Here is a 22,975-nt window from a genome sequence, read left to right on the forward strand (position 1 = left end):
AAAAGAAGGTAATTAGTTATTCTCTTAACCACCATTAGGGTCTTTAAATAGCAACCAAATATAGGGCATATGATTGAAAATTGCCTGGAGTTTCACAGGGCACATTTGGGAAGAAATGTCACTAAGTAACTTAGATTGCCTTGGAATCAATATCTAATTTAGTCAAAGCCATGAGCTCATAAATTAGATTTTCAAATTGAGGGAACAGCTGATACATTGGAGGGTCATTTCTTGGATTTTGTCGTGTGTATATGTTTTTAATTTGGCAAATAATTTTCATGATACTCTCAGATAAAAGTGTTTCAAAAGTTTAATTTTCATCCTCATGAGCTTTTCTAAATATTAGCTAATTTAAAGCCAATTCAGGAGGTATATGGGAAGGGGGAGGGGCTGAAAAGTTCTTTTTTTCCCTATGGTTATAGAATTATGGGAACCAAATGTAAGCATTCCTTTCTCCATTATTGTTAACTGTGAATTCAGCATAGCTTCAAAAAGAGGCTTGATTTGATCACATATCAACTTAAAAATAATTTCAGAATTGAAGATTCATTCAGAGATGAAATGCCAATCCTATTGAGACATTTAATCAATTGCATTTCATTCAGAACACACAAAATCATGTTAGAAACTTATGAGCTATGCTATCCTGTCTTTAACTTATTATATCAGAACATTGCCTATTGATTTAGAATTTAAGAGTACATCAGCCTATTGATTTCCAGATTAAAATGTCTTATCCCATGCCATTAAAATATTTAAAAATTCCTTTCAAAACATGTCTTTAGAGACTGAAGCCATCTCCATTGGCCCAGCAGTCAGATAAATAAGGAAGATTCTGACTTAATGTTGGAACATATAACTCATTGTATTGTAGATAGACATGACTTGTGTTTAAAGACTATGGCTTGTGTTTAAACTCCTTAGGACATGGCAGTGGTAGTACTTTTATTTAAAAAACATGTTCTTACATTTTGTTGGTTCATTTCTCCTCTTTATTTTTATTTTTTTTGGGGGGAAAACTACTCTATGGGTAACCATGGCCAAAGAATTAAATATTTAGTAGCCCAAAATTTGGTGGTAAACTTCTCTGTACTTAACTAGGCCAATCTTTTGATAGTAGACTTGTTCCGGGAGCTCATTCAAAGCCTTTCCAATATGGTGCAATCTGCCAGAGCACATGTTGTCCTCACCTGCCCTTAGAGCTCCCAAAGTTACTTATACGCCAAGACAAGTTAGAGTAGGGTTTTTGGAAAATATAAATGTTATTGTATAGATTTGGGTAGTGGTATGGAGAGAAGCCTGGTGGCCCTGAGCTGAATCCCTTCGGATAGTATTTGTGTATTTATACCAAGTTTGTTTCATGCACTCGTTCAAGTTCAGAGCAACACATATTTCAACAAAAGAGGAGACCTAGGTTAAATCCTGTCTGTAACTCTTACTAGCAAGCAAGTCACTTGACCTTTCTGGACCTTGGTATGCTCCTCTGTGAAATGAGAGGATCGGGTTGAATGGGTCCTGAGATCCTTTCCACTCATAACATCCTCTGTTTCTATCCCCTTGTTATAGTGAGGCCAGAGTAACAGTGGTATGATGTCACTTGGGTAACTAGCTTCTTTTGGGTTTAGCGGAATTACTGTTACATTACTGAGTAGTGTCTGTACAAGTCAATCCTTGCTTTTGCTGGGTGACATCATCACCCCTCTTGTTTTTCACAGAATCAAAGAAGTTGAAACTAAGATAGATTGAACTAGATAAGATGATCTTGACAATCCCCTAAGCTAAAGGATGACTTTTCATTCTAAACTACCTTCTACAAATATTCTTTCTGAAGTATTTTATTCCTTCTTCTCCCTCTACAACCTTCTGTCTCCTTGCCCCGGGAAGAATGGATTGCCCTGTTTGAATCCCCCCCCCACAACATCCCTTAAACAAAAGGGATATTGACCTTTTTTCCTGTCCACATCTCCTTAACATCCTCCTCCCCTTACGTGCTACTTAAAGAGTGCTTTAGATGGACTCTACCTTTATCCTAAGCCTGGTGTGACAGTGGGCATAGTAGACAGTGTTGGACTTGTTAGGAAAACCTGAGTTCAAATCTTCCTTCAAATACTTATGAGTTGTCTGGTCCTGGGCAAGTCATCTTACCTGTCCAAGCTTCTTTCCTCTTCTGTAACAGTACCTGTCTCATGTGGTTGTTGAATGGGCCCAGTGAGATGATGTAGGTAAAGAGTTTTACAAATGCTATTTAAGTGTCTGCTCTTCCTGCTGTTATCTGACTGTGGCTCTCATCTTTTTCCAGTGAGGTTCAGATAGAAACATCCCTGGAACAATGTTTTATGATCTTTGCACAGGTGGATAAAATAGCTCTTTTGATTAAAAGTATTGGGATGTACCCTCATCCTCTTTAAGCTTATTTGAAAGTATCCTTGGTACAACTGTAGACAAGACAACAAGGATGGCATGCATCGCATCATCATCATCATAATTACTCTTGTTATTGAGGTAAAATTACCACTGTGTCAGAGAAAAATGAAAAACCCTTGCAAAAGTTATTACAGAGCAGAGTCTCTATCAGAAAGCAAAATAAGAGAATTTTCAATTATAGGCTTAGCTGACCCTGCCTTCATTCTTTTCATCTTTTACTTTACATATTTATGCTTTCAATACCTTTTCCTAGGAATCATTCCCCTAAAGCAGCATCTATAAGGAAATGTTTTCCAGTGTGGATCATAAGTCAAAATCATCTCAGTCAACAAGAATTCATCAGATGTGTACTATGGGCCATTTGCTATGCGGGGTGCTAGTGATAGAAATAACTAAAATTTATATAATCCTTGCCCACTAGGAGCTTCTAGTTTCTGGGAAGACAACACACTCCTACTCTTAAGTATATGCAGAATAAATAGATAATATAAATATGAGAAAGTGTCAGGAGGGAGGGCACTAGCAGGGGCTCAGGAAGGGCTTTGAATAGAAAGTAGTGTTTGACCTAAGTCATGAAGGAAGTAAAGTTCTGGTGAGGTGGAGGTAAAGAGGGAGTGCATTCCAGGCAGGACATGGAATACTGGGAGTGAGGATTAGAGAGGACAGTTTGTCCAGGCAGCTTTAGAGGAGAATACTACGTAATGAGTTTGGAAAGATAGGTTAGGGGCCAAGTTGTAAAGGGCTTTAAAAGCTAATCAGAGGAGCTGATAATTTAAACTAGAGGCAATCCAGAGTCACTCAGCATCTATTTCTTTTACTCTACACTGACCTGTGACCTTCCTCTGAAACTGTTAAAATGTTAAGAAGCTTTATAGGTCATCTTTGTGGGCCAGTCTCCTCACTTTATAAATGGGAAAACTGAGGCCCATAGAGATTAAGCAACTTGCCAAAGGTCACACGGGTAGCAATTATCAAAGGCAGGATTTGAACCTGGGTCCTCTGAATCCAGAAAAGGCCAAGGTCACCCATTGCATCGTAGGCCATCACCACGATTTGTCTTACCCCTGGATTTCATTGACTCTGGAGGAGAGGTTGAGGCTGATGACTTGGCCCAGCTCTCCTTACTTCAATCTAGTTCACTTGCAAGTCGAGATATCACCCCTGTGATATGGTTGGTCCTCTTCAAAAATGCAGGACAACCAACAACAGTGGTCTTTCTATGGTACTACATAGTCTCGTTAGGCATTATTCTAGGTTTAAAAAGGAAAGGAAACTACATGGAATCAATACTGCCCCTAGATAGGACCCTGGAAACTATTCCTTAGAATCAAATTCTTTCAGCTTGTTTCTATGCAATTTTCTGTCTCTCTCACTCTCTTTTCTGGTCTTAAAAAAGAGAGAATACAAGGGGGGGAGGGAATAGAAATATTTGAGAATTCAGTGAGTTGGGCTGTAGTTAACAGAAGGCTAATTGTACATTTCTCTGATCTAATTAGGTTGATGTAATGGGTATGGTAGAAAGCATGTTGGCCTGACCATCAGTTTACCTGACTTCTAATAGTACTTCTTCCCCTACTTTCCTATGTAACCCTAAGACAACGCACTTAACTTTGCTGGACCTCAGTGTCTTCAGCTGTAAAATGTGTCTAAATTTATTTTCCAGTTTTCCAGTGGGGTCATTTTGATTGTTTTTATTTTTTTAATGTTGTTGATAAATCACAGGTGTTTTCTATTGTAGCTTTTTTCAGGATGGCTTGAAAACAGCTGATAAACTGAAACAGTACATTGAAAAGCTGGCTGCTGACTTATATAATGTAAGTTATTTGTGAAGTAAATGGCTTTTAACATGCTTATGTGGATAAACATTACCAGGAAATGGGATTCAGTAGCAAAAAGACGTTTAAATAAATGACAACAACTTCACAGTTTAGCGACTTGTCAATATTCACCTTGAGAAGATAGGCTTTTAGAGCAACTCAATTAGCAAGGCCATCAGTGGCCAGATAGTAGACATACCAGTTTTCTTGTGTGCCTAATAATGAGTTCTGAACTGATTTATATTCCTGACTTAATTGCAATACAGTCCTTCTTGCTCTCCTGTCAACAGTATAAGCCATTTGACTGTCTTTGAAGAAAAACAAAAGAGATGAGTTGAATTTTTAGGCTTGGTGCCCATGATGATGAAAGCATGAATAATGTGGCTATGAATGCCTATGGTTGAACAATGCACCCCCCATTATTTCTAATAATGACACCTTTCATTTGCATATGCTTCTTAAAACTTTATTTGAAGCATGTCTCTCTGAAAGGCTGTATATACTACTGCTCTTTTCCATCATTCATTAATATAATGCAGAATACTAGGTAATAAAATGTGCTTTTTAAAAAGCCATGGAGGAGCTGCACTATAAGAATTCAAGTAACTTTTCTGTTTTGTTGAGTAATGTGGTTTCCATTAAAAAAAATTAATACCAGAAAACAAATTATCGGTGTTATTTTCCTATTTGTGACTAAAATGACACTTCAGAGTTGAATTGGTAGCCCAAATTAGTTCTTTAGGGAAAAGGCCTATTATGTTATTCACTTAAGGTTACTTTAAAACATACTATTTGGCATGTTCATAATATAAGGAGTCTTGGGCTTGCCTTTGCCATTTTCAAAAGTGGCATTGTATTACAAATTTTGATAAGCGAATCAGTGCTGCCCAATGTACATATTTAATGAGTGGCACATTGGGTTAAATTAAATTGGACCTGTGAAATGTAGAGGTAAATAATGAAAGCAATTTTTTTTTTCCAGATAAAGCAGACTCAGGATGAAGAAAAGAAACAGCTTACTGCACTCCGTGATTTGATAAAGTCTTCTCTCCAAATGGATCAGAAAGAAGTAGGTGACATATGTATTCACGACTTGGGCTAATGGTGTGTAAGTGAGAGGACTGGAGGGGTACGCTTTCAGATCTCACTTTGGTTATGGTAGAAATGGATAGCCACACCCAAACACAGAGCCAGGGTTTGTTTATCTCCAAAATCTGTTTTTGAGAAAACAGCAATGGCCATACCACCGTGAGAATTAACAGTATAGCCAAAAAAACCTGGAATATTACAACAGTCTCCGTTGTTATACCCCTCTTTTTAGTTCTTCCCACGCCCTACTTTTTGTCCTCCCTCTTAAACAGCTACAAACTGGGACAGTAGTTTATGCAACAGTCAGAGATGTTGGGTGTTGGTCACCTATGCCTTCCAAGTACAGGGCATCATGCCCACTTGTTGCCTAGAAACAGCCCCGTGGGGAAACATAGTGTTTCTTTTTCCTACTTCAGCTAATTGTAAGTGCAGAAAGTTTCAAATTTTGTAGAGGGCCAGGGCATAAACATTGTTGAGCACACTCTTGGTTTTTAACCACCTAATAATATTAGAAAGCTTAAAGTTGGCATAAATATCCTAAAGCTTCTTTAGGGCAAAAATATCTTGGAGATCCTCATTATTCTATTCATGGGATTCAAAATAATCAACTCTACAAAGAAAACAATGACCTGTAAGACAAGCTTTTGGCTGCACGCAGAATAGGGTATGTACATTGAGGTCTTCCAGGAGTGTGATGGATTTGGGCTGAATTATCTTACACTTAGGTCACTTTGTGGTCAGGGTCATGCCTTGGCAAGTAGGCTACCCAGGGATGATAGAGGGGAGGGGCACAACATAGAACTGGATTTTAAGTCACAGGATCTAATTGGTCAAAGATAGTTCTTAATAAGATCAAATGCCCACAGTCAATAAAGAACAGTGAAGAATTACTCAGTTTTCCTACCTATGAATCACAACACTATCTATACTTAATGGTATCTTTCTTTTGCACATCACAGTGAGAAGCAGAGAATGGATGTCTGAGAATGTCAAAAGGGGAATTTCTGTTTAGGTACATGCTGGATTAGATGAGCTGCAAGGCTCTTTCCAACTCAGATTCCTCTGTACATCTTGATCTGTTAGAAGAATTAGGATTCCCAGTAGATATTTATGCCCAATCCCAATGATGATACTCTGTGTCTTCTTATAAGGAACATGGGGAAAGTTGCAGGAAGCCAAATAGATGACAAATATCTCCCTCTGCACTAACTGGGAATAGGTATTTAATGATGCAAAGACCACAGGTTTTGCTCCAAAATTTCTGAGTTACTGGCATACTACAGAAGCATCATAAAAATGAATATGTCCTACCACCAACTTAGTTTATCTTCATTGTTTCACAGAACAATTAATTATACCTAGAAGTTAGAAATATGAGGCAGGTAGACACTTGGTATAGACAACAAACTAAGTTGTCTAATCATCTTACATACTCGCATGACAAAAGGATTCTTCCGTTTACACAAGTGTTTCCATAAGGAATACTCTGCCTGATGCACTTAAGCTCTTATTTGTAGTGGAAAAGAGTCTTGAACTAAGAGTCATAGGCTTGTGGGAATTGGGTCCTCTTCTTCCTCTTTACTCTTTCACGCGATGATCTCACCAGCTTCTATGAATGATCTCTATGCTGATGATTCTTAATTCTCCTTATCCAATCCTAAGCTGTCTTCTGACATCCATTCTTTCATCTCCAACTTTCTGTTGAACATCTCAAACTGGACATGCCATGGACATCTTAAAATCAGTATGTCCAGAACTTTACCTTACCCCTCCTCTCCCAGCCCTTTCTTCTTCCAGGTTTCTTATTATTGTTGAGTGCATCATCATTCTCCCAGTTACACAGGTTTACAACCTAGGTATCATTTTTTACTCCTTTTTTTCCATTATACATATCCAATCTGTTGCCAAGTTGTCTTGCTTTTACCTGAACTATTACACTAGCCTGTTAGTAGATCTGCTTGCCTCCGGACTCTTACCACTCTAGACTGCCCTGAAGCTACCTGAAGCATGTCTTCTGGCCATATCCTCTACTCACCTCATTTCCCCCTCAGTAAATTCCTATTGCTTATAGAATGAAATATAAAGCCTCTGTTTGGTGTTGAAACCCTTTTATAAGATGTAGCAATCTCTCTACCTTTCAGGTTTTATTACATCTTACCATTCCCCTACTCACTCTGCAATCCAGTGACACTGGCAGCCTTCCTATTCCTCAGGCAAGACTGCCTTTTCTCTGGCCTTCCCCCATGCCTGCAATGTTCTTCTTTATCGGCACCTTCTGGCTTCCTTGGCTTCCTTCAAGTCCCAGCTAAAATCTCACCTTCTACCAGAAACCTTTTCTGATGCCCCTTAGTGCTCATGCCTTCCCTCTGTTGGTTATTTCCAGTTTGTCCAGTATATTTTGCTGGTAACATAGTTTTTGTGTTGTCTCTTCCATTAGACTGTGTGCTTCTTGAGAGCAGGGACTAGCTTTTGCCTTTCTTCATATGCCCAGAGCTTTAGACAGTATCTGGAATATAGTAGGCACTTGATAAATGATTGATGAGTGATAGATTTGAAACTAGAAGAGACTTCAGAGTTCATTTCACAGATTAGGAAACTGAGGTCCAGGGGAGTTAAGTGACTTGCCCATAGCTACCCAGATCTTCTGACTCCAGACCTTAAGATAGCTAGTGGCCCAGTGGATAAGACCCTGGACTTGGAGTCAAAAAGACCTGAGTTCAATCCTTCTTCAGACTCTTAGTACTTTTGTGACCCTGGGCAAGTCACTTAACCTCCCTTGTCCTGTTTCTTCCCGAGTTGTTATGTCAATCAAATGAGATAACTTGTGTAAAGCACTTTGAAAACCTTAAAACACTATATAAATGCTAGCTACTGTTACTGTTGTTATTATGCCCATCAAACCACACTGCAGTAGACCAAGATTTGCACCTCAGCTCTGATGTTTATTGATTTATGACCTTGACAGTGTTAACCTCCTTGTCCTCCTTTCCCTTGTTTCTAAGACAAGAGTAATAGTTTCTCTGCTACCTACCTCCCCTGTAAAGAAAGCACCCTGAAACCTTAAATTCCTATAGACAAAGAAGTTATTATAATTATGATCATTTATAAAAGTTAGAGAGTCGAAGTGGCCTGTGGAGATTGACATAAAATACTAGCTGTCTTTAATAACAAATAACATTAGTTTAATAAATTAACAGACTTATTGAATGTCTTTCATATGCCTAGCACCATGTTACACATCATGGGGATACAGTAGTCAAACAAGCCCATGATCTGTGACTTTGGATCCTTCCTTCTTCTCTCAAAGGACTGTGGGTCCACAAGGGCTGGGTGTAGTTCTAGGGTTCTGACCTATGAGGGTTAATATCTCGTTAGCTTATTGTCCCCCCGCCCCAAGACTTGCTCCAGAAAAGTTTCCACATACACTCAAGGTAGATTCATGCCTAGGTTTCCTCAGGTATAAAAACAAAAGGTCCCCAGCTCTTATATAGGCATTCAAAGTGAGTATCAGGTATGGGACAGCTTTAATTCCCCCTTGCACACCACAAAAAAGTAAAACATGAAAATACTCAGGAGCCCATGAATAGACACAGAAAATCTATAAGCCACTCAAATAGCCCATCAGCTCACCCCCAAGAGAATTTGGAGCTGCACTGGGGCAATAAATTGACATTCTCATAAGATCTTTCTTTCCACAGGGTCATACACATTCCATTCAAAACCATTTGGTTTAGATTTCCCTCTGAATGTACACATACTTTAGAGCTGCTAAACAAACATTCCCCTTTCCATCAAACCTGCTCTGTCTGAAAAGCTTTGTTATTTAGCTATCTGAATTGACTTTGCTCTCCCAAGTAGATGCTATGCAGAAACTTTGTTGCCTTTCTCTTTTTCCAAGAGGCATTCTGCATTCTGGAAGATCTGGTGCCTGAAATCTCAAAGCTCAGAGGTGGGATTCTCCTCTCAGGTCAAGCAGGAATGCGCATGTCTGATTCTGCCATGTGCTTCTGCTACAAGTTGCCATCAAATTGTTCTTGGGTTGAAGGCTGGAAGGGAGGAAGAAATCCCCTTCTCCAGCCTCCGGATGTATACTGGAAGAAAGTGCAAGGAGAAAAGGTAGTCCTTATAAGAGTAAGAAAGAGGGATCAGCTCACTTTTATAGGTGATGAGTAGAGGCAATTGATTCTCAACCAGCCATCAGTAGGCAACAGAGGTTTCTGAAATATGGCCAGTCACTATGGAAAAATCAGGAATGGTCACATTCCATGTGGAAGTGCTCCCTGTGCCTGGCTTTGAATAATGAACCACACCCTTTAATTTTTAAGGTTGGTGGGGGAACTCCTCAAAGTGTTTAATGAGTCCCTGATCTTAAACTCTAATAGATCTGTGATCTCATTGATATGGGTATTGCCTCCAACTATGAAAATTTTAATCCATCTCTCTTTAATTATCCCCTTCAGTTCTTGTACTTGTCCTCTTATGCTTGTGTCTGGGGGTCTGCCCAATGTGCTGGTGCCATACCTTGCTTTGTCTTAACATTGAGAGGATGCTAGTGGAGCATATGGGCTCTCCAAGTTGACCAACCCATCTTTTTTGCTCATACCCTTTTTTGATGACATCCTTTCTATCTTTTCTCAGTAAGTATTTGTTTTTAATGCTACACCTTGATCTCACCCATCATGCAGCTTTGCCCTTTAGGTGATCATCCATTTCTGTTCTTATCATTTTCAGTGTTTCCTGTCTTGTAGCCATACAGTAATACTGGTATTTAAAAGATCAGCTTTTACTTCAGGGAAGAGCTTGTGGTCATTAAAGGAACTTTGCAATTTCCCAAAGGCAATCTAGCCTGCTTTCTTCCTTTTGTTCAATTCTAGGCAGTGTATGTCTATGATAACTACTTATAGATGAGCTTCACAGTTTCCATAAAATATATCAGTGTCTGGGTAATAAGCAGTCTTCTTCCACATGTTTTTTCCTAGGTGGATAACTTGTTTTTCTTATATGGATAGTTAGAGTGGTTATGGATCTCATTTAGGAGCCTTTATAATGTGCTGGGGTTTGTGATGGAAGCAGCACAATGTCATCCAGGAACAGGAGCATCTAGAAGACCTCCCAATCTCTACCAGGCGTTGTTAGCCTTTTTTGTGTCATGGACCCTTTTGGCAGTTTAATGAAGCCTATGGACACCTTCTTAGATTAATATTTTTAATGCATAAAGTTAAAAAAGATTATAGATGGAACCAATTAGTTGAAAAACAGCAAAATTTTTTTTTGAGTTCTTAGACCAAAAATTGTTTGTACGTATAACTGGGGGAAAATTTTTAAATACATTATGTAAGGAAAAGAAAGGTTTGCCAAAAAAAAAAAAAGTTCTTAGACCCCAGGTTAAAAACCTCTGATCTATACAGATTTTGTAAGTTAAAAAGAGCAAAAAAATTTTAAAATGCCCAGCCCCTGTCCTGAGGAACTTTAAAATCTTATTTGGGAGGCAAGCCTTGTACACAGGAAACAGTCAAAGCACAGTACAACAGAATATCTAATCAAGACAAAATTATGTGGTTCAGATTACAAGTGCTAGCAAAATAAAGGAAGGGAGATCAGTGTGGTTTGGAGCAATTTCAGAATTCATGAAAGGAAGCAGGACTTGAGCTGGGTCTTGAAGGGTAGCTGGGATTTGGAAGGACAAAGAAGAAAAGGGAGAAACTATATGAATGAGGAATGAGGAAAACATAACTTGCTGATAATGGTTGATGTAGAAGACAGCCTTACTTGTCATAAATTCAAGTATACATGTCTTGTTGGTTGGGAAGGGGCCTTATTTTATATTAAGCCTAGTGGTGGGTTTTTTACATTGGTAGTGTTTTTGTCCCACAGAGTCCTTCAAGGCCCAGACCATGGATACTTCTATAGAGAAGAGACAGAAACACAGAGTCCTGGATTCCAGTCCTGGCTCTTCTCATTAGCCTTACAAACTGGAGGCAAATTGTGGTGCCTTTCTAGGCTTCAATTTCCACATTGTAAAATGAAGGGATTGGACTAAATGAATGTCCCTGTGATTCAGTAACATTTTTTTACCCTATCTTAGAAGAGAGTGCAAAGGACAGTGCTTAATATTACTTGTCTTTGAGTCTCAGATCTGAAAGGTCTTAAAGAGAAGATGGCAACCTACTATATTCCAGCTGTACTAAGCATAGCTTCTGGGCTTCAGTCTCCTCCTTAAATATTAGATTTCTGAAGTGTCTTCCAACATTAAGAAATACTTTTATGAAAATTATATATATATTTATTACATATAATACACAATATAATTATATATTCCATTATCATAATAATATACATAAACTTTTTATGTTTTTATATATTGTTTTATATATATATAGTTTTCATATATATAAATATATAGCACCTGCTGATTCTCCAGAAACTAGAATGACTGCTGGTAGCCTTCACAAAGAGACTTTGGAAAGGGATTAAAATTAAAACCCTATAATTAGATACTTTGCTGATTTTTAAAAGATGGCATGGCAAGAGGATAAAGACCTTTATCTGTAACTGTAGCAAGACACCTCTAGAGCAGGGATGAGCAAAGTATGATCCTTTGGCCTGTCACCTGTTTTTGTACTGCCCATAGCTAAGAATGGTCTTTATGGGGGAGGGAGGGATTCACGGTTAAATGACTTGCCCAGGGTCACACAGCTAGTAAATGTCTGATTATGGATTTGAGCTCAGGTCCTTCTAATTCCAGGACCAGTGCTCTATCCACTGTGCCACCCAGCTGCCCCTGGTTTTGACATTTTTAAATAAAGTTTCATGCTATTTCAGAATATAAAAACCATTCTGAGCTTGCAGGATTTACAAAAACAGGCTATAATTGGCCGATCCTTGATCTAGATTGTCGAATGTGGAAATGGCTTGTGTATTACAAATGGCTTACAAATGTGAATGTGCCTTATTTTACAGAAGAGATAACTTCCCGAGAAGTTGTGTAAATCACATTTTGTAAATAAAATTTTGTTTCACATTTACACCAAGAGATCCCTGCTTGAATTCTGTACATCCCTAGCCACTAAAAATACTCAGAAAGAAAAGGCCTCAGTGAGAGAAATCAGAATAGTTAGAAATTGGAATCCCAGATTTTTTTCAGCCAAACTTTACATGCTGAAGCATTGAAATAGGTTTTGATTGCCTTTTGGCAGATGGTCTACTCAGCTAATAATCTCAGGCATTACTAATAAACTAAAACTTTAAAAAAGAAAAAAAAACCTAATTAGTACATAACTATTTTAAGAGTTTGAAAATGCTATTTTGAATAATCATGTTCCAAGTCAAATTTAGTATCCAATAATTCATCCCACAAACTGAATATGCTCCCGCCTCAGAACTCTCTTTTAAAATCCATAGGTTCCTTCAGGTCTCAGCTCAGGTGCCAGGATGACAGACTTCTCTTCTCTCAACTCTCCCTTTAGTTGCACCATGTTCCAACTAGAACAATCTTGTATTAGTTTTCATCTATGTATGTGTACCCAACAGAACCTGAGTACCTTGAGGGCAAAGTGTATTTTTTTCTATTGTTCCAACAGATCCTCTAATATCCATTACCTCCCCCATTAAAATGAAAGTTACCGCTTTTGCACATATTGAGTGCCTAATAAAGTTTTTGAATTTATTAGCTATTGCTAGCAGTAAGTATAGTATGAGGATTTGCTGGTTCATTCATTCATTCATTCAGCATTTATGAAATACCTACTTTGTACGTGCACTATGCTAAGAGCTAGGAAAGTTACTTTTATCAAAGAGGTTACAATCTAGTTGGAATAAGGCAGCATGCACAAATAAATGAAACACAAATTAGGGTACAGATGTTGAATAAGAGGAGTGCTTGGAACACAAAAACATGCAATCTAATGGAATAAACAACTGGGGGAATCAGGATTTCGTGGAAAAGGTAGACTTCAGTTTGCAGAGTGGTTCTTTACAGCACTCCCATCATATCGTAAGGTAGAAATTCTAAACTCTACTAGAAAGGTCTGTACTTTAAAAAAATAAAGTTCAACAGAGGGAGTGAGAGACACTTATCCTCCATTAAACCTATTAATTTGTAATCATGTGCAGTTTTAAGATGGGAGATCCTAGGCATAGTAATTGATCTATTAGTTTATTAAATTTTCCAACTGAGAAAGTAATGCTAATGGTGAGACAGCATTGCTAATATAAGAAAGGAAATGGAAGCCAAGATTAATGCTCCAGTTATATTCTGTAGTGAATGGCACTTTGTAGGCACCATGCCGTGCATCCTTGGCTGGTGTTGCGAAGATGACTGAATGTCTCTGAGGTCTTAGCTAGGGTCGAACATTTCCTTTAGCTCAGGCTTTCTTATTGAAGGACAGTTTTTAAAATTTGCATTTCTTTTTACTGAAAGTCTTTTTTTTTTTCTTAGCAAAATCCTTAGCAAAAGGATTAAGAATGACTTTTCACAACCTTTTCAGTAAAAAAAAAATGAGAGCTAAGAATTCTCTAAGAACCTGGGAAAAAACAAAGAAACAATACACCGTCATTTTAAAGTACGAGATTGCTGAATAGGTTAAATGCCCTTATTTTTCAAAATGCACAAGTTGATATTGCTTTTCTAGGCTATAAAGCTCATTAGTAATTAATTTAGGACAGTTTGTGCAGGGGATTTGGGATTTATTGCTTCCATCCGGCCCAGAATTAACAGACAAGTTCTAGAAAACAAAGCCTGTATTTTAGTCACTTCTTTCTCCTTGGGAAAATGGTAAGAAGTACATTTAAAATTAGTGCTTTTGTTAGTTGATGATGCAAAGAACATAATTTGTTCTAAGTGTTCGATATTCAGAAATCAACATTTTATTTAGAGCATTAACACTCTAAAGGCACGAAAGAGCTATCTTGAAGATGAACACGTAGGATATTATAGTTTAGAATCTACCATAGAACTTAGGAGTTGGAAGGGACTTCCAAGGCCATTTTGTCTGTATGTTGAAGCATGAGGCCTGAGTCCCTTCTCTAACATCCCAACGAGCACTCGTTTGGACTTTCTTTGAAAATCCCCACTTGATAGGTAGTGGGGAGCTCTCTGTCGCATTGTGAAACTCAATTCTGTTTGTGAACAACTCTGATTGGTCATTAGGAAGTTTTCCTTAGATTGAACTGACCTCTACCTTCTGGTACGTCCATTCCACGGGTCTTGGTGCTGTCCTTTTAGTATCAAGTAGAAACAGTTTGATACAACATTGAAGTTTTGGGAGGGAAATGAGGGCATCTATTTATAACACATAGGATTCTGTTCAGGGTGTGTAGAGAAGGGAGGAGTAGCACACAGATGTTATAGATAGACAATTTTAAACTATTCAGATTCAGGGAATATGTTGAGGGGGTGTTATTAGGAGAAAGAGAAAATATTTTTCTCAGAAAAGGCAGCCTGTTTCAAGAGGTACTAATAACCAAGGAGTATTTAGAAATGTATTTACTTACTGTGGCTAGGATGAAATTGGCAAAAGTATATAGTTCTAAATTCAAATATGTATATGTGTGTGTATTCAAATAGAATTCATATGAATTTGTTAGATTTAAAGTATATTGCTAGTTTTCTTTGTCATTGTACCTTTTTTAATCCTACTTCCTAATTCTTAAATATCCACATTTTTTCATATCAGAATATCTATATAAGTTTCTACTTCTGTAAATAAGAATCTGTATCTCTTATAGAATATTAGGGCTGGAAAAAAAAACTTGGAGATTGTTTAGTCCAATTATCACTTAGTCTTACTAAAAGTTGTACCAACTGATAAGGATCTTTTTTATAAAAACTCTTGACTCCCTGGTTCCTTTTACCTATTACAGCCCTCTTACATCTCTTACTGAGAAAAACTGCCACTTATCCAGGTTGAATGCCATAACCCAAACTATAAAAACTCTATGAAAACTAGAAGGCAATAACTGGTTACAACAGCCAGTGCAGTTCCTCATTTCTTTATGGGCTTCTTGAATTCTCCACGTTACTAAAGCTGTTCAGCCCAGTGATGGAGCTGGAGAGAATCAGAGACATTTTCTCCATAGAAAATTCTTCTATAAGAATTATTCAAGCCAACTACTCTTAAATGCCTTGTGTTCACTTTTTCTTGTATGTAGAGTATGCCATCAGCTCTCATCCACGTTAGTAGAGAGCAGATTAGTAATATGGTTGATTCACAATATTAAATGCAGAAATACTTTCTATTTTATTCTGAAGCATATTTACATACACATAGAGAGACATTTTATCTTCTTAAATATTTTTTTGTTTGGGATACTATTAAGGTTGCTTTATATTCTTAGAGAATATGTAGATTGGATCCAGAGGTAGGAAGCCATCTAGGCATTGAATAGGTGTCTAGCTTGCATGTTGCGTGTACCGGTGGTTAATGAGTAATTGGTTTTACTTCCTACATAATCTAGACTCACCTTTCCAACATTAAGAAGAAATATCTTATGTTTATTTTTAAAAAGCAAAACAAGAAACTGGTGCAAAGAAGCCTTCTCCTGGTTTTATTTTTTGCTATCACTGGATTTTCTTAGAATTTTTTAACTTGTGCTTCTGGTTCTTTTTTGGGGGCGGGGAGGCTTGGTGGTTTTTTTTTTTTTTGCGGGGGGAGTTCACATTTCTTAATGGAAGTTCATGAACTACTTTAGTGAAATATTTTCAGAATGTTTCTTAGATAAGCTTTTTTTTGTATTCTAATTTGGTACAAGTTGGGAATGGGGGTTGGGGATGAATTCCTACAAATCTATTGAATGCTGCTTTTTTTCAGTCCATGAGGGGAAATATGGCATTCTTAAGGAATAAAAAAATAAAATTAGTTGTGACTGAGGTTTTTGGTTCTGCTCATTACGAAGGTGTTTTCAATATGCATCAGTAAGAGGGTGCTACATACAATCATTGGGGAATTTTTAAAAATTAATTCTCTTTTCAAATTCTTTGCTTTTTCTTTCCTCTGTTGCTTCTGCCTTTCCCGATCGAAGTCTAGGAGAGTAAGTCAAGACTTTTTGTGAGCCTTTATTTTTCTGTTGATATTTTTGTCATCAAATCTGTTATTTTATGAAAGATTGTTACTCTGTTTCTTGCATTTTCCCTAAGGATATTTGTATTAATTCAGTAGTGGGGAGGGGGGTAATGCTGTTATAACATCAATCCAGATGTCGATGTAAAATTATACCTTTTTATAGATATATAAATTATGCATATGGAATTCTTACAGTTATTGAATCATAGTGTGTTCAATCTGGAAGGGAGCGTAGGTATCAGCTATTCCAACTCTTTTATGAAGAATGTTAAGCTCAGAAATGGTTGTAAAGCCAGGCCTGGAGCCTAAATTTCCTCATTCTGTATCTGTATCTGTGTTCATTCCACTGTATTACAACTGTCCATGTGTTTGGATTTCTCCCTTGTATGTATTTAGTCTTTCATTCCTTCAACATTCCACAAACATTTATTGCTTAATCATTACCTATTGTGTTCAGAGCATCATACGAGGCACGGAGGGAACTGTCAAGTCCCAATAAGACACAATTCTTGCCTTCTTGGTGCTCACAGTACGGTAGCAGACTTCTCACAGAATCATTTAATAAACTTAACCACAGAATGACGTAGTGTTAGAATTTGGAAAGACATTAATAATCATCTAGCCTAGTCAAGGGAACTGAGACCTACAGAGGGGAATTAATTTGCCCAAGGTCACACAAGTAATAATTTTCAAGCAGAATAAGGACTCGAATCCAGATCTTCTAACTCCAAGCCCAGAGCTCTTTCCCTGTCCTTTGAAATGATATTCCTTTGCCATTGTATTCAAACCTGTTGCCAACCTTCAACTAGAAAGCACTGTCAAGAGGCCAATGAAAATAGATCTTTTGCCTTCTCTTGCAGACTCTCTTGTATTTGTGGTTTTTTTTTAAAAAAACCTTTAAAAATAAGAGAGTAATTTCTAAATGTCTCTTATAGCATCATTAGTTATATAATATGATTTTGTGATAAAGATTCTGAACACTTGATTTATTTTGAGTCACTTTCACTAAATGTAGCTTTATAATAATGGAGTGTTGTTTTGGGGAAGAGAGGTAAAATTTTCTAAATTTTAAAAACGTTTTTCAGTTTATAACATTTTTAATGGCCCATAGAAGTTTCACCAGCCCCTTTTCCATTTGCCACTTATACGGAGATGGTGTTTGCAGTGCCAAACAAGCCTGAATGGTCTAAAATATGGAATTACCATAAATAAATAAATAGATAGATAAACCAGTAAACAAATAAACAAACAAATAATGTAGAATTACTGCCATATATTTTTTCTTTAATTTATAGTGAAATTGAACATACCTGAGATAGAATGGGAAGGACTCCATATTGGAAATCAGGAGACTGGTCTCATGTCAGTCAGTCAACAAGCAAGGACCTTTTGCATGCCAGACATGGTGCTAAGGGCTGAGAATACAAAGAAAGGCAAAATGTAGTTCCTGCTTTCAAGGAGCTCACAGTCTAATGGCAGAGACAATATGATATGCAGAATATGTTGGAGATAGTTGAGAGAGATCTGCCACTAGTATTTGCTTTCCTTTATTGGAAGACTTTATAGTTAGCAAATTGCTTTCCTTATAACAACCCTCTGAGATAAGCAGGGTGAATGTTACTGATATTGAACATTATTGATTGTTCTTTTTAGTTGAAAACTCAGGGACTTACCCAAGGACACATGATAGGAGGCAGAATCAGTTCTTAAACCTAGGACTAGTTACACCTAGCCTACTAATCTTTCCTCACAATCACAATGCCCTAAACTTGGGCCAGGAGAATTCCCCTCTCTGGTTCTCAGTTTTATTATCTGGAAAATGAATAGGTTTGACCAGATGCTACAATCTCTAACGTCCCTTCCAGGCCTAACAGTCAATGTTTCTGTGTTTAACATGGAGTCAGTGGGTATGTAATAGCTTAACAAGAAGGTGTTAAAGCATCATGAGTTGCTTGTAATTTCTCTCTTTCATGGTTTCCTCTTGTATAGGATTCCCAGAGCAGGCAAGGAGGGTACAGTATGCATCAACTTCAGGGCAATAAGGAATACGGCAGTGAGAAGAAGGGTTACCTGCTAAAGAAGAGTGATGGGTATGTATGAGCAGTCATTGTATGTGTGTGTGTGTGTCTGTGTGTGTGTGTGTGTGTGTGTGTTACAAATCTCATCAAGTTTTACTTTGATACATCAGTGGATCTGTGATCTTACCAAGGTGAGTACTTCCTCTTGGTTGTGCAGATCAGAACCCATCCACACCTTTTCATCCTGTATGATTTTTTTGTTCATTGTCCTCATAAGTTTTGCACAAGGCATCCAGTTTCCATTTTGGGTTCCTTACTACATGCTTTTACACACACACACACACACACACACACACACACACACACACACACACGTTTTTAAGCTTGTTAAAGTAGGAAAGTTTATTATGTTTACCAATATATGTTGTCCTAAGGTAAATTATGATTGAGAGGACTGAGTGACTGAAAAAGTATTGGGTAGATACCATGACAAAATATGAAATTTAGGAACATAACTTTTTTTAAAAAAAAAATTTTTATTTGTTACATTTTAAGTACTCAACTGTCTCCCTCCCTTCCTCCCTGCACTAGAGAAGGCTAACATTTGGCACAGATATATACATATATACATAAATATATGTAAAACCATACTATTCATATTTCTGTTTATCTGGTCTTTCTCTGGTAGTGGATAGCATCCTTCATAGGTCCTTTGTAGTTAATTTGAATATTTATAATACTCAGAATAGCTTAGTCATTCACAGTTATTTTCAAACAATATTGCTGTTACTGTATACGATGTTTTCTTGGTTCTACTTATTTCACTCTTTATTATTTCGTGCAAGTCTTTTCCATGTTTCTCATGATTCGTTATGGCACAGCAGTAGTATTCCATCACAACCATATACCACAACTTGTTTAGCCATTCCCCAGTTGATGGGCATCCCCTAAATTTTCAGTTCTTTCCCACCACAAAGAGAGCTGCTATAAATATTTTAGAACATATAGGTTCTTTTTCTTTTTATCTCATCACCTTGGGAAACAGACCAAATAGTGGTATTGCTGGGTCAAAGGGTATACACTGTTTTATAACTCTTTGGGTATAAGGGACAGAGCTTTTACATGTGCAAACATTCAGTAGAACTTAGCATGACCAAGGTTCAAGTTATAAACTAAGGAATTCAAAAGACCAACAAAACCAGCTGGGTTTCTTTTGTATCTCAGGGGATAGAGGAAGTGAGACAGTTGGCCTCATGTTTTACTAATTTCAAACTCACTCCACCCACCTAGTTCAAGCATGATCCTTTCACTCTGAGGAGGTACTTGGTACTGCTAAATTATTATGTTTTTATATCAAGTCAGTGCACATTGCCATTCCTTTTGTTTTATGTATATTTATAGATTATTTAAATAAAACACAGTATGTATACTCTAACTAAAAGCCTGACTTTATGTCTATAAACAATGAAAAACTAGGAGTAAATTGATTTATTTAACAAATATTTCTTGGGTGACTAATAGAGAAAGTAAATTTGAATCCTGTGTTATCTTAGACAGATAACTTAGTGTCTTTCTGGACCCTTAGTTTCCTCATCCATGGTGTATATGTTGGGGGTAAGAGGGAGACAGGGAAGGGGTTGAGCTTAATGGCTCCTGAGATCCCTTCTAGCTCTGAATCTGTGATTCTCTATGCAAGACAACCTGTTTAGCAACATGGAGGTTACAAAAATAAATTAGACAGCCCCTCTCCTCTCGGACTTGCAGAAGAGATTTCACATGTGTATAACTACAATGCAATGCTATGTGATGTGTGACATTATAGCATAAGAGAAGAGCCATCAGCTTGCTAAAGGAGTTTTAGAGGGAAAGTTCACTTACAACTGGACTGAGCATCCAAGGCTTCACAAAGGACATGACATATTTGAGTCACACCTTGAAGGATTTCAGTAGAGAGAGACTAGAGAAGGGGAAGAAGAACAGAAATCAGCACCACCCCCCCCAAAAAAATGACACAGACATAGGAAGGAAATTGGGAATTGATGAATTGTCCAGTTTGGCTAAAGTGTTGAGTATATGAAGGGAGAGAATAATAGTGTGAGAAAATTCTAGGGGGAAGAAAGGTTGGAGCAAGATCAAAATTTCAACTTAGATCGCAAGATAGAGTAAGAACCTTAGGTGCAAAGTAATGTACACATTTTTCAGCCAAGGACTGATAGATTAGAGCAGGGATTTAAGAAAATTAGCCTGGCAGTGGTATGCTAGATGGATTATAAGGGAGAAGAGAATAAAGGTAGTCAAAATTCAAATCACATTTACTCTTCTATTATCAATGATGATAATGATTCTTAAGGCAAGTCTTTTCAGTTTATTATAATTATTGAGAAGTTTCCTACTTGTAATCAGAATTTCTCTACCTTGAATTCTTAGAGGGGTAAGAGCTCTTCACTCAGTAATTCCACATAATGACAATACCATCATAGCATTAAATATGACTTAAGCCAATAAAAAATTACCCTTGACCAAAATAGGAACATAATAAAATAGCTTTTAATTCCCAGTTTCCAAACAAGAATCCAGGTTCTTTCAATATTTATCTGTGAATGATGGAAGTAGGAAAGAACCAGAAAATCATAGATTTTTGAGATGGAAAAGAGCCTTTAGAGGTCATCTCCCTTATTATGCATGTAGTGTATGGCAAAGCCAGACTCCTCAGACTAGCAATCACTTCTTCCATTGGTGAAAATCAAATTCATAAAAGAATTCCTCCTCATTGGTTCTTCTGCCTTTAGTTTTGAAGAAAAATTAAGGAATTGAGTGTCCCATACATGAACATGGCACCCATTTATTAAGTGTATTGATTACCCAACCATGACTGACTTGGTAAGTTTAGAAAGTTTGTCTTGTTGGCCTTCCTCCATTTAACCCTTTATAGCAATATCATCTAGAGTAGTAATTTTTAACTGTAAATTGGTGACACAAGTTTATCTTCATTTTTCTCAAGAGGTTGCAAAATTATTGAATTTCTTCAAGAAAAAAAATTAATTTGAATTAGTGTTTAAAACAAATAGTCCAGCAACTATATGACCCTGTACAAAGTAACGATATTTGTGAAATTTCATTACCTTGGAAGGAAGATCAATAGAGTCATGAAGAGATCTCATTGCCTCTTTATGAAATGAATATTACCCAACCCATTTGTTCCTGCCCGTCTTGTGGGATTCCTGCCTGTGTCTTCCCATAAAGTCATTCCAGGAGTTCTCCCCAACATTTTGGAGGCTTTCCTCAGTTTCTCTTGGCAGTGTGATCAGTACAATGCTTTAACTGTCCACCCATCATTCCTTGGCATGTGACCTGCCTGTCATACATTCCTATAATGTTTAAGAGACATGTAGAATACCAAATAACGATAGGATAGAACAACTGCAAAAAAAGGTCATTAATCACTGTTCTGAATCATGAAAGGGGCAAGTTATTAGGCATCCAATCAAATTTTGAGCTTGTCATCCTTCGTCTTTAGAAGCAATACACATGTTACCCATTTCAACAAAGAAGCCTGGGTCAGTGCCAGAGAGAAGATTAATGCCTTCGATTTACTCTCTTTTTGGTTCATATTAGTCATGAGAAGAAACCAAGCAGATGGAGCTTTTCTCTTTCCGCACAAATGTATGAGAATAAAATTGGAGGAAACTACATATAAATACAGTCTTCTCATTCATATGATTACATATAAATCAATATAATGTAAGGTTAATGAGGCCAATAGTATTTTCTGCTTGGAGTATTAAGGGAATGCTTTGTCTGCCAATAGGAGTATTATGTAGATGCTTAGATTTTAAAACTTTCATGGAGCTGTGAATATTTTCCACTGATGCAGATGAAAGCCCAAGTCATTTCTTGTATGACATTTGTTCATATTTTCCACTAATCATTCATAAAGGGAAGACTCACCCAACACATTAGAGAAATTAAATTCTCTTTTAGCTTCTCAGGGTACCAGTGTGCTGCCACTTGGGTTGTCCTTATATTATCTCTCACTTTCCCTATGTTACCAGTATAATTCCTTTTCTGGTGTGTACACACATCCATACATGTGTATACATTTGCATACATATGTGCGTGCTTATATGCATGCATATGTCAGGAGTTCTTAACCTTTTGCGTCATGGGCCCCATTGGCAATCTGATGAAACTTATGAGCCTCAGAATGTTTTTAAATACATAAAATAAAATATATAGGATTATAAGGGAAGCCAATTATATTGAAATAGAGTTATCAAGATATTTTTAGAAAGAAATTCATGGACTGTAGATTTAGAACCTCTGATCTAAAGAATGTCTTTAGGCCACTCCTTGTACACCTGAGACTTAAATAAATCAATCATCAAAGAATTGTGAAATACATGTGCACCTAGAAAGAATTAAAAGCAGTATCTCTTAAAATCACAGGATTTGGGAATTATGAAGAGACGTACAATGACTTTTTAGTCTGAGTTAGGTACTAAATGATTCTCACTGACATATAACAAATGTTCATCCAGACTTTGTTGAAATCCTCCAAGGAGCCAAG

The 22,975-nt window shown here is 37.2% G+C and overlaps 1 protein-coding gene across 1 annotated transcript in view; it reads left to right on the forward strand.

The window, feature by feature from the left end:
* The window catches only part of ASAP1 (ArfGAP with SH3 domain, ankyrin repeat and PH domain 1), a 478,196-nt gene that overhangs the window by 337,314 nt on the left and 117,907 nt on the right, over positions 1-22,975 (forward strand). Inside the window, exons 10-13 of the mRNA XM_036755612.1 lie at positions 4,163-4,238; positions 5,224-5,310; positions 16,350-16,358; positions 18,380-18,480. Coding sequence (XP_036611507.1) covers positions 4,163-4,238; positions 5,224-5,310; positions 16,350-16,358; positions 18,380-18,480 — 273 coding nt within the window. The remainder of the gene's footprint in view (positions 1-4,162; positions 4,239-5,223; positions 5,311-16,349; positions 16,359-18,379; positions 18,481-22,975) is intronic.

The sequence above is a fragment of the Trichosurus vulpecula genome, chromosome 1 (assembly GCF_011100635.1).
Source record: "Trichosurus vulpecula isolate mTriVul1 chromosome 1, mTriVul1.pri, whole genome shotgun sequence".
NCBI lineage: Eukaryota > Metazoa > Chordata > Mammalia > Diprotodontia > Phalangeridae > Trichosurus > Trichosurus vulpecula.